The 13,388-nt window shown below is 40.5% G+C and overlaps 1 protein-coding gene across 1 annotated transcript in view; it reads right to left on the minus strand.

The window, feature by feature from the left end:
• Window positions 1-13,388, minus strand: part of tdrd9 (tudor domain containing 9) — a 216,417-nt gene that overhangs the window by 157,910 nt on the left and 45,119 nt on the right. Inside the window, 2 exon segments of the mRNA XM_041214194.1 lie at window positions 1,700-1,863; window positions 5,178-5,377. Of these exon segments, the coding sequence (XP_041070128.1) occupies window positions 1,700-1,863; window positions 5,178-5,377 (364 nt within the window).

Genomic DNA, 13,388 nt, shown 5'->3' on the forward strand with positions numbered 1-13,388 from the left:
ACATATATGATTTGACAAGCCAGTTTTAAGATTTTCTTCATAATGTATAATTAGTGCAGCACACCCCAAACCCCCAAACAAACCTCTCCCCACCAAACAACCCCCTGCCACCCCACCCCCAGACCGTAGCAGTTTTCTCCCCCACCACCCTACCCAAAGCGATTTTCTCCCACACCCCCACCCCCTGGATTGCAGTCGTGTTCCTTCCCCCCTTCACCTCTCTTCTAAACTTCGCCATCCCCGGAGCATTCAAATGGTGGGGCCAGCCAAAACTGGGAGTGATAGTGCAAGGCCTCAGGTGCAGTTTTCCAACCAACATGGACCAGCAATGGCAGCAAGGAAGAGGTGAGTTCAGTTAGGGGAACTTGTGGGGGTGGGTTGGGGGGTAGATGGAAGACCCAGCCACTCCTCGCAGAGAAGCTTCTCCTCTCAGCTTCTTTTCACCCTCTTCATATACAGCCCTCTCTTAATAGCCATTCCTCCCATGGTTTACATTGTAACAGGCACAACAAAATCTAGGGATAACACCCAACCAGTTCTGAAAAGCAGAAAATGCAGGAAATACTTAGCAGTTAACTTTAGAGAAAAAAAGAGTTTTTCCAGTTGATTATCTCTTGTCAAAACAGCATGCTGACTTTTGATTAGACACTTTACAGCCTTCTGGAATCAACACTGAGTTCAACACCATTTTTTTTTGAGCTTGTGTTTTTGGATACTAGCTTTAGATGATGGTTTTACTTGCCCATTTAATTTCCTCAAGGCCCACCTTTTTTTAAAAAAAAAACTTTGTCCCATTACCATCCCCTTTTACCCGGCATCGTGAATTGCTTTTGTCAGATAATCTCTCCTGCCTTCCACTCTATCACAGACCTTCCATTTTGATCTTTGCTCCCCTACCCCCTTTCCATGTCTCAGAACTTGCTTAATACCTGTTACATTTCTAACTTTTTCCAGTCCAGCAAGAGATCATCAATCTGAAACATTAACTTTTCTCCTCTAACCTACTGAGCATTTTCTGTTTTTGTGTTAGCCATGGTTCTGTTGGTAGATTAGAGGGTCAAGGCCCACTCCAGGTTTTGAGTACAAAAATCAAGGCAGACATTCCAGTGAAGTACTGAGGGGCTCTGAAGGTGCTGTCCTTCAGATGAGGCGTTAAACTGAGACTACATGTGCCCTCTTGGATGGACATAAAAAAATCTCATGGCACTATTTCGCACAAAAGCAGAGGGATTATCCCCAATGTCCTGGCCAATAATTAGCCCTCAATCAATACCACAAGAAAACAAATTATCTGGTCATTATCACATTGCTGTGTGCAAATTGGCTGTTGTGTTTCCTACATTACAACAGGATCTATACCTTAAAAAAAAACACTTCAATGGCTGTGAAGAGCTTTAAGACAAGTGGGCATAAAAGGTGCCATCTTAATGCAAGTCTTCTTGGTTTTTTAATTTCAGAAAGAAAGAATCCACAGTACTTTGTTTTGGTATCCATTTAGTTAACTTATTTTGCAATCAGAATACTCAGTATTTGGACATTTATTTGCGAGAAGGTACTACAGAAAAGACTGATGCATTTTATGGTCTTGAGAAGAATGTAGCTTACAAGAAAATATTGTTTGCAATTGCATCTGCTTATTCATGTGTTCAACATTTCTTTATGGCACAAATAAGTAGCACAAACCAAAGAGCCTCCCTACCTGTTCCCTATATTTAGTAATTGGCAGTTCTGGGTATCTGTAGTCTGCCACTTCTATATTAGTTATTGTCTTTAAAGTGGAAAGAATAGGTCTTGATGTCAGAAGGGGACTGCTAGGAAGGTCTTCATCATCATCAAACTTTTCCAACAGACTGCTGTCTGCATCTGGAAGACATGCAAAGGTTAATTAAATAACTATTTTTTTAAAGTATATTTGCTTAAATGGAAACAAAATTAAATGCTTTAATCTATCAGATTCAAAATATCAAATTTTCAAGTATAATTAAATAGCACTGCAAAGACAGCATTTTCTTAACATACAGTCACCATACCATTACTCACCAAGGATTTAAGTTATAAGTAATTAGAAATATAAAATCAAACAGCAAGCAGCCATTATAAACAAACCCACTAAGAATTAATCTCAGATATTCTTCAATTTTTTTTATCTAATTTAATTCTGTATACATTAGGGTAGCATTTCAACTTAGCACCTGGGCATATAACTGGCACTGCAGGTCATCTGCCCAATAGCACATCATTAACCACCATAAACAATATTTCAGATGCTTGTCTGAATCTTAATCCACTTCCACCAGCTTTGCTGTTCTATCAGCTGTGGCTGGAAGGAGAGGGCTCTCTGCCAGAGGTCGTGGGCTTCAAAGGTGCTGTCGAAAGAGCCTTGGTGAGTTCCTGCAGTGCATCTTCTGGATGGTACACACTGCTGCCATTGTGCATCAGTGGTGAAGAGAGTGAACGTTTGTGGATGAGGTATTAAGCAAGCAGGCTGCTTTGTCTTGGATAGTATCAAGCTCCTTGAGTGTTATTGGAGCTGCATTCATCCATGCAAGTGGAGAGTATTCCATCACACTCCTGACTTGCATTTTGTAGATGGTGGACAGGCTTTGAGGAGTCAGGAGGTGAGTGAGTTACTCACCACATAACACCCAGCCTCTGACCTGCTCTTCTCAACACAGTATTTAAATTACTGGACTAGTCAAATTTCTGGTCAATGGTGACCCCTAGGATATTGATGGCAGGGGATTCAGCGATGGTAATGCCAATTACTAGGTTAGACTGTGGCTTGACTAGTCTGTGGGGCAGTTCTCCCAACTTTGGCATAAGTCCCCAAATATTGGTGTGGAAGATTCTGCAGGATCTGCAGAATTGGACACAGTGCCCCCTTGTTGTTCAAAGCCAGGTGGTTCATCTGGTTTTAATCATATTTAACATTTCTATCATGGTTTGATACAACAGAATCCTTTGCAAATGGAAGACTTAAAGGTTAAAGTGATAAGACCATGTTATTGAGGAAGTCCACAATCAGGCGAAGAAAGCAGGCTCTGGGACAACAATTTGGATGAACTAAGGCTAGAAATCTGTAAAAGAAATATTCAATTTTCTGGGAAAATCTTAAAGAAAAGGAGGGAAGGCAAAAAGCTTCCAAGTGGAGAATGTAAAACTGTAACTGAGTACTAGGAAACAAGACACAGAAGTTCTACAGTGTTACAAGTGGTGCTGAGATTGAGCCACATGAGAGAAGAGGCTCCATAATACCATCATTAGCAGGAGGCAGTAATCACTGAATGATAAGGTTTTATTGCCATTTTTCATTTTAAATGTAGGCATAGGAAATTATAATGTAAAAAAAATTCAAAGTATGACAAACTAAGAAATTAGGCTTTATAGACAGGAAGTATTTACAGATGGAAATTTTTAAATATATATTTAAGATATAGAATCAAGTTCAGGAATATCAAATTAATTCTGCTTTATCTTGCTGTATTTGCAGGGATTTTTTCCAGCAGCCATCTATTCTAACTTTGCAAACCACAGCATCATGCTCAAAGGAAGTGGAGAGAAAGAAACAAATAGGTGGGCATTCTATAAAGCAAATGGTGTTTTCTAAGCAAGTTTGGATCAGAGACACTTAATGCTTATCTGCAGATCAGTCTGGACCTATGGTTGAGATATGCATAGACAATGTTCATCCCACCAATAAAAAATTTTCTTATACTTTAATTATTAGAAATGTTCTAGCTGCCACAGATGTCAGCAATTTTCTAACTACATGCCGCAATCTATGACTCCATATGAAGAGTCAGCTGTTCTGGTTGACATAACACAGTTTTACTGTAATATCACCAACTTGAAATGCAATTCAACTGCAATTTCCGATTCATCAGAAATTCTGTCAGTTATACCAGGGTTCAAAATACATGAGGACAGCAGGTAAATTCGCCCTGGAAACCTCACAAATAGCCCCCATAAAACTTAATGATGGAAATGAAAAATTCAATAAAGGTCAACCCATGTATTTTGATTGGAGGATGAATGGGCGCTGGAGACAGAATCTGTGAGGAGCTTTTCCACAAATCACAGATGCTGTTCCTCCCATGCTACTATTCCAGCTCTTCAGATCACAGGTCCCCTCCCCCCAGCTCTTATTTTCTGATCTTGCCCTTGTACTTGTGGGGTGTCCAGTTTTGCTGGGCAGCAGCATAGCCTGGATGTTGAGCAGGAACCTCACCCAGGGCAATGGTGAGTCTTCCCAGACATCTTGTTGAGCTCCTTATCACAGATGGTGAGCAGGAGATGGTGGAAGTGATGCAGGTCTTCTTTGTGTCCTGGGTTGCGTTACCATGCAGCCCCAGGATCTCAACAGCAGTCAAGTAGGTAGGGGATCCAGTCTCAACATTCTCAGCACGACAAACCTTGCGCACTGTGCAGTAGCTGGTGGATGTAGCCAACAGGAAACTGGAGGCCAGCTCTGGAAAGGCAGATCTTGGCTTTAGCCTGGGCAGGTACCTGGTCCATGTCAGTCAGGGAGGTGCTACCCTGGGCTCCGCATACTCTCTGTCCTAAGCTTGCTCCCCTGCTGACAGAGCCTCGCTAGGTCCCTACTCCGGGCAATGGGGCTCTGCCTGTAACGGCGTACGGGCCAGGCTTCAACCAGGGCAGATTTGTACCTTGGGAGCAGCTGACACCAGTAGGCAGCAGCACAGACTGTGTCTGTGTGTATCACCCTCCCATCCTGTGGGGGTTGGAGAGAGGTAGTGGAGCATTATCTTGTGGTTCTGTTTTATTAAATTTTGTTCAGCAACTTGCTACTTTGAACTAATATTTCTAACAAGGTGTCACAAACCAGAATTGTGTTTCAACTGAGGAAACATCCATCTAAGTTGTAAGCCAATTGAACTTTACTGACAATTGAAATTCCCGATTAGGTTACACCATTGAATCTCATTCCTTATGTTAAACATTTTTTGTTGATTTACACCCATGCTTTTTATAGCCCTGTGATTTATGTTTCATTGCATCAAATAGTTGGAATTTAAGATTAATCAGATAGTTTATTATTGTAAACTGGGAATTGCATTTAGAATCCAAATGAGAGAAAGTGCCAAGGAATTAAGGAAGAATATAATTCTGAACTCATGTAAAAATGAAAAGGAAGCCCCCGAAAACCAAAATGTCACCCCCGAAACTCAGAGTAATCCTCGAGAATATCTCAACACGAGCCCTTGGGGATAAAAAATATTTTGACTCCTGGGTTTCGTAATCCATTTCTATCGTGCCTGCTTTAGGAAAAGCCGCCGAATGAGAGGTTAGTTGCTCCCTTTGATCTCCAAAGCTGTTTGCATGTTCGGCTTTGGTCATCTGCTCTTCTAATTCACACCTGAAACAAACAAAAAGGTTACTAATGCTAAATATCTTCTTCCAATGGTTAACTTTGTGATTTTCAGATTAAACTTCCAGATTGCCAAGTTTCTAAACATCACTATTCACTGAACACAAACATATTCTAGCATATACATTCTTTCATTCTTTACGTATCTATAATTAGTCTAGATTGCATCACACCTTCCAAAGTGTGGCCTTAGAGCTTCACATCTCAAAAGTATTCATCTTCAGGTGCCACAACTGTAATGCATCGTAGGGGGAAATTTTAATTGGTTAAAATGTTTTTACCAAATACCTTACTGACAATTGTTATTTAAAAAAGACAAGGAATCAGTTACATAGCAGATAGAGAAAAACAAAAATCCGTTTTAAAAAATCCCAAGCTACCATTTGTAAGCCACCAAGTACTACAAAATGGATCTTTCAAATTTCTTCATCTTCTTTACAATGGTCACTTATTCCCCACACCCCTACTCAATTCAGTGTATACAAAGGAAAATTTATAACATATGTAAAAGTCACTAAAAAGCCTACCCTTAATATTGGTTCTAATATTGGAAATGCTTGCATAAATTTTCCCAACATAGTGTTGCATGCCAGTCTGGAATTTGGGTAAGGTATTCATTCCGGGTTTGTAAGCACAAGCAGATATAACATTAGAGTTGTGGTTTACACCATGCTCCTTTTTTTTTCCATTCGTTCATGGGATATGGCCCAGTACTTATATACCAAACTTCTCAGTGCGAGCGCAAATGGGTGTGCGTGTGTAGGGTGGGTGAGTAAAGTGGGTAGGTTGGCAACTGAATGAGGTGGTAGGGTGTCAGGTGGACAAGGTGATAGGGTGGCAGGTGGGTGGTGGTAGGTGGGTCAGGAGGGGTTGTCAGTTCAGCAGCCAGTCAAGCCAGGTTGTTGGGGAGATGGGGGGGATGGTGGGCAGTTTGTAGGAGGGAGAGTCATGTGGTGGAGGTTAGTCAGGTTGGGTCAGAAGGGCAGTCACAGTTTTATAGTTACTCAGGTGTTAGACTAGGGTTTTTCTAACATTTCCTGGGTTACTATCCAGGTAATTAAGTCAAAACTGGGTGAAGTCTCAGACTCTCACTCAGCTGGAGACTTTCACAGAGTTGGTACATCCATAGTTACAGTATGGAAGGGGGTTCAAGGTTTTTGACCCAGCCACAGTGAATTAACAGCGATGTAGTTCCAAGTCATGCTGGTGCGTGACTTGGAGGGGACTTGCAAGCAGTGGTGTTCCTATGTGCCTGCTGCCTTACCCATCTGTGATAAAGGTGGCAGGTTTGGAAGGTGCTGTTGAAAGATCCTTGGTGAGTTGCTACAGCGCATCTTTTATATGCTACGCACTGCTGCCACTGTGTGTCAGTGGTGGAGAGTGAATGCTTATGATGGTGGATGGAGTACCAAACATGGGGGTTGCTTTGTCCTCAGTGGTAATAAGCTTCTTCAGTGTCGTTGCAGCCACACTCAGTCAGGCAAGTGGAGAGTTTTCCATTACACTTGTCCTTGTGCCTTGTAGATGGTGCACAGGTTTTTAGAAGTCAGGTGGTGAGTCACTGGCTGAGGTAATTATGAAGTTAGCACGCCATAAAAAAAGTTACATGCCATTCAGCAACTTTTTCCAAGCATATTTAGTGAGGCTAACAGGGTAAGAGTGGAAGCTTTCATCAGTTCAATGATTTCTCCATTCACTACAGTCTGGGGTAGGTCTCAACAGTGCACCCTCTGGAGAAGGGTCACTTTCAGACTTCCATGTTATTTTGCACAAGTTCCTGTCAGGAACTGAGCTAAATCAAGTTACCACTGCAAAATCCAGGCCATTGTTTTCCTCTTGATCTGAAAACAGAATGAAGTGTACCTGCCCATTTCTCCCACTCCGCTGCACCTTTTCAAAGCAGATAAGTTGGAGTTTTAGCAAATAGATGAAGAAGCAAAAAAAATGCACTGAAAAAAAGTAGATTAGCCTTGTTATAGCTGACTAAATGCTTAAATCAATGTGCTAATAACTAGTTCTTATTAGTTCCAAAGCCTACAGAATATTCTGTTAAAGAACAGCAAAGTAATAAAATAGAATTGAGTGTAATTTGTTATAATGTGTTTACTGACATGATACCATCCAGTGGTCAGTTACCAATATGCAAGAAACACACACATCAACTCTATTTCCCTTTATTATTATAAAGCTACCAGTTTCAGAAATGCTTTCCCAAAAGAGAGTAAAATATCTACCAACAAATGAATGCAGAAAGTTTCTAGACATAACATTATTCAAATGATTCTTCAAGTCAATGAGGAAAAACAAATTCACCTTAACCCGAGGTATGAGCATGGAGGGATGCTGAAAACAGCAACACCCTACAATACTGGCAGTGCTTTCTGAAAAAAATGTACTGCTACAGAATAAATGTTAAACAAGTGAAAATCTTATGACGGACCTCAGATTACTGGCTTATCTGCTTTTTTTTCCTTATCTGCTTTTTTCACTGCTGCAAGGAATCTGTTTTAAGAATGTGGGAGTTAAAAAACTCTTTGTACTTGTGCTCCTTTAAACAGAAAGAATCCGATAAAGATCTATATAAGAGTCATACAAATAAACAGATTGAAAGCTTGCTTGTTGACTATTTGGCTTGGAATGAAGGACTGTGCATCAAAGTTATTCAATTCTATATTACCTAAACCCAAATTCACATCTTCAAATCTATCTTATCCTTGCATTAACCTATGATCTCCTGCCATATCTGCAAAATAATTTAGCTTGTAGTAAGATAATATTCTCATTCTGTAGAAACCTTGTTTTAAAAAAATGCAGTTATTTTAGGGTATCTTCTGCCTGGTTAAATACAATTCTCTTGTTGCACTATACAAGACATTGTTAAAGCGTCAAGGAGAAATAAACAGGCTGGGCTTTTTCACTTTGAAAACAAGGAGGATATTAGGAAAGGATGGAGTGGGGACCTTCTTTAAAAATAGCATAGGTATAATCAATTCAACAGATTAAGCTGCAAACTTTTATGTGACTGTGATAAGAGCACTATCAGCAACATTAAATGTACAATACCTGTCTTCAAAATACTTGGTTATAATTAGCTCCAGGCTGTCCATCTTGTAAATCACTCAGTAATTTTGTAAAAATGCATGTTCAATTCTTCTGCGTAGTTCTCAATCAGAGTTGGGCCAAGTAGCAAGTCGTTAGATAGAAGCTAGGTTTTTTTCACCCTAATAGAGGAAACTAAAATAGACCAGGATCTTCTATCTGTAGTATCTTGCTATATTGTTCGAGAAAAGTTAGGAACGATATTGTTACGTGCATGCAAATGTAAGTATCCAGGATGCCACATCAGGTATTACCACACTACATACAGTGCACCAAACCAACAATGTATCGTTGAACCACCTACATGGAGAGGTGCAATAAATAGAGTCAACTCCCACCATTCACACCCTCTCCGTAGCAATTCTGTTTACCTGCACAAATTTGTTTGTGTATCCAATCGTGATCGCGACCCTAGAACTTTGCTCATCCGTGATTAAAAATGTAACAATCCAGGTGCTAACAATTTAAAAAGTCAAAACAAAAAACAGAAAGACACATGCAACTAACTATTAGAGGCACTTGAGAGAGACATTTTGCCTCTTTTTGAAGATCTCCGAGCTCTTGACAAACTTGCTGCTTCTGTGCTTCAAGCTCGTGCAGTCTGTCAAGCCAGCAGAAAACTGCAAGTTCACAGTGACATTTTAAACAGTACACACTTGTGTAACAGGTGGCAAATCCCACATTTTGGAACCTTCCTAAACCACTGGTGTCACTGCACACCTAGAAACATTGAAACTCAGAGTCGCAACTCCCCTACTCTCCAACCATTAAAATACTGTAACACAAACTAAATAGCACCTACCGAAGCTAATGTTTCAAGTTTCTGCACATGGTCCCGAAAGGTTAAAAAACTTACTTCATAAAATTCTTTAGAAACCATAAAAAAAGTTTGTCCTCTTTTCTTTGAAGAAAGCACATACTTGCAAATTGAAAATTGTACTACTATATTCTGTAATTGAAAAGTTTTAAGCCGTTTTTGTTCTCTAGTGTTGACAAACATTTCTTCAGTAAAACTGTCTTCGATGTAATCTTAAAAAGTTTTTACTGAATCCATCAATGTAAAAATATGAAATTTGGGGATGGCTGGAACATATCTAATTCAATCTCATTATAAATTGTGTTCGCCATTCACAATTTTTCCGTTCACAAGATCTCGCCAGAACAGAACCCCGCAAACAGCTGGAGTTAACTGTCCAGTCGATGAAAGCTCCAATATCGTGCCTAGATGTGTGATTATTTTGGACTGCTGGCAACTAAAAGACAGAACATGACAGCAACTGATGTTTGTCAGTAAAACCCATGCATTGTAACTGAAATAAATGTTGAATTATATTGAGAAAAAACAAATCAACCCAAATTAATGTCATAAAGAGAGAAAAAAACTGAGTGAATTGTGCAAAAACTAAATGGTCACAACCACAATGACCGCACAGCTCCAGCACATGATGAATTGGGAGCAATTAGGGATGGGCAATAAATGTTGGCCTAGCCAGCCACACCCACACCCCATGAATGAATTAAAAAAATGGCTGATGCTGCGAGGACATCCGGGAAGTTTAAACAAAAGTGCAGACTGACAGTTAGTAATTTTTTACAAGGCATTAGTGAAGGGAAAGGGTCAATCCTTTTGTGGACAGGAGAGGAAGGTTCAGATCTTTTCAGTAGCTGGGAACCAAACAAGGACAGCAAAATCCCAGATAAAATTTGAGAAGTTCAGCAGACAACTCCAGCCAAAATTGAACGATCAGATCCACCAATATGAATTTTAAAGCCTGAAGCAGGAAGGTGGTTAGAAGTATAAATTCTGATAGATCAACATATTTGGGGTGCTGCACACCCTTCTGTGCAAAAAGCTCTAATTGAACAGGAAAAGCTCACAATATTGCTGGCTGCTGCCCTGTCAGAGCACATGAAGCCATGAGTAGATAGATGCAGACATTGACTACCCAATGGCTTACTTTCGAAGGAGGCAACAAAGATTTCATTTGCTTGTGCCAGGTGCAGCAATCCTTAGCAAGCTTCTCCCGAGACTCAACGTCAATATCAAAACTCCTAAGTGAAGCCTTCAGGGTATCCTTGTCACGCTTCCTCTAACCACCATCAAAGCACACCCCAGATTCAAGCTTTCCATAGAACATTCATTTTGATAAGCAAGTGTCAAGCATTCTGGCTACATGGCCAGTCCAACTCAGCTGTGACTGTCTCAATATGGTGTACATGTTTAGCATGCCAGCTTGGGTGAGCACTTAAATGTCTGGTATTCTATCCTGCCATCCGAGGTCAGACTTCGAGACTGAAACTGATAAGCAAATGAGAAGGAACAGAGTACATATTTGACCTATGTCTGAGCTGCAAAAACCAGAAAAGGTCATCAATAGCACCAGCAACATCACTAACTAGCAGTGTAACATCATCAAAATCACCAGCAAGTGACACATCGACAAGATCAAGCACAACTCCTACAACACCAGGTGCAACACGCAAAACATTGATGAGTTGGTATGCTGTACTGCCATTGAGAGCAATGACTGCCAAATCCACAAAATGGGGCACAACAACCTGCCACCTAAACGATACTGTGAATAACACCTTTTGAGAAAAAGAAACAAGCTATATAAGACTCTTAAGGTGTTCAGTTTAATTATAAATGCCAGTTGTTCATTTTTAGTTTCAACAGAAAAAAGTTAATGATTGGGAAAGTTATATTGGTATAAAGAGCCATTATATTTACGAGGGATGTTATATTATTATATTTTTCAAAAGACTAACGAACTATATTTATGTGTATGTAAGCAGAACTATCTAGAACGCCACATCACACTATTGCACTACAGTCTGTGCATAGGACTAACAATGTATCATTCCACCACCCACGTGGAGAGTACAATATTCTTGGTATTGTTGGACTGATACAAAAGAGTCTGCACAGGGATATGAAACAAGAGCTTTATCAGAACACTTCTTACCACTCTAGCTTATAATTTCACAAGGTTTAAGAGACAAAATCATGTGATGTTGCATCACTTCCTGGGTACTAATTATATGATTAGAATATTAAACAATTAGAATTACCCCATTAATAACCCAATGTCCAATATAACACATTAAACTACATCTCCCCCAACCCCCAATGTCTCAGATTCCCATTTCTAAATTCAGAAGATCAAATAAACCACAATTTTAAACACTGTTGTGTTGCAGTCCTTAACCTTACTTTCTTTTCTTTTGTATTTTTCTTTCCTCCATTCCTCTTATATGGATAGCCACTGTGGCAAGTTCATAGGTCTACCAGAACAGGTGCTCCTCTCCAATAGTGAGGATCTGGGGCTCGAGTCCTTTGGGTAGGACCTCAGACCCTGTTGGGAAGAAGGGTATTGATAGATGATTCAGGTACACCAGTCAGGTTGTCATCTGGATTGGTGGATGAACATAGAATCCCTGACCAGTTAATATTGGATAGATGACTGCTTCCACAGGTAGGGAGCTGTTTCTGTATGGCAATCAGCGCATCTCTGATCCACCTCACCATATTGTGCTCTGTTTGAATGAGGTAGGACCATAGATGTGGTGTTTGTTCAACCACTTATCCATACTGAGCTCGGTTTCAGATCCAAACTGGCTTTCCTGGTTGGAGATCTGGCAGGCTGCATGCCTTGCGAGGTTTGTCATAGTTCCACATCTGGCTGGAATGACACTTGTCCTCTTTCTCTCTCAAATTGCCCAAGTCATCAGCTTCAACTGTGGCATGGGTAGTAGGAGAGAGAGAGAGACAGACAGAGAGAGACAGAGTGAGAGTGTGTGTGTGTGTGTGCGCGCGCACGCGCGCATGCGTGCGCGAGTAGGAAGTCGAGTTCTCAATTTTCTTCCTGAGTTCACATGATGCTAGACCATTTTGGAGTGGAGTTGAATGTTAGGTCAGAAGGGCAAGTTGGATGTCATCATTCTTCAGCAATGCTTTCACTGTACACACTCTCAACTTCACTGGTAGCTTGAGGATACCTTCATAATTATTATGGACAATTATGTATGGTATTATGGACAAATTTATACAATGCCATTAACTCTTTAAAGTGCTCACTGGCCAAACTGCATTCCAGTGTCGAAGATTACAAGGGCTGGGATTCCATGTGTTGCAAATACCTCCTTCAGCGATGTAATCACTGCTTCCGAAGTGTGACCTTGCAGTTGTTTGACTTCTATCCATCTGGAGTAGTAGTATACAACAGTCAAGACCATCTTACCTATGTGTTCAAAGAGGTCCATCCCAAGGCTTTCCCATGAACATGAGGGAAGATGACATCAATGGTTTTCTTGTCTCCTGACAATGAAAAGTACAGTAATGGGCTTGAAATCATCTCTTTCAGCGGCTTTGCGATACCTGGCTGAACAGGATATCTTGCTCTGGCTCAACATTTTGTGATGACCAAATGTCCTTGGTGCAATCGTTATATGTCAAAGTCTCAGAATCTCAGAATGACTACTATCTCGTTATTAATAAGTAAATCATTAATTACACTGAGGTTTCCTCTCTGTTCATAGTACAGTCGAAGAATGGGATTATGTGGCATGTGTGTTCATCCTTTGTTGCAGTACTCTCTGACCTGAGCACAGTCTTTAACAGATTTCTCTGCATCTCTGATTTCGTTCAGTCACTGAGTTGTTGCTGGCAGTTGTCGAATCAAAGATTTTTACCTCTTCAACAAGGGCTACATCACATTGTTCAGACCTTGCCAGTGGGATGTAGGACAAAGTATCCACTGTATTCTACTGCTTTCTTAGAACATACTCTGTCTTTGCATCAAACCTCATCACTCAGTCTGAATCATTGTACTCATGGAGGCATTTTTGCTAACCCCATTGAATTTAAGAGGGTCGTTAAGGGTTTTAGGTCTGTCTCCAC

Source organism: Carcharodon carcharias, chromosome 20 (genome assembly GCF_017639515.1).
Source record: "Carcharodon carcharias isolate sCarCar2 chromosome 20, sCarCar2.pri, whole genome shotgun sequence".
In the NCBI taxonomy this organism is placed as follows: Eukaryota; Metazoa; Chordata; class Chondrichthyes; order Lamniformes; family Lamnidae; genus Carcharodon; species Carcharodon carcharias.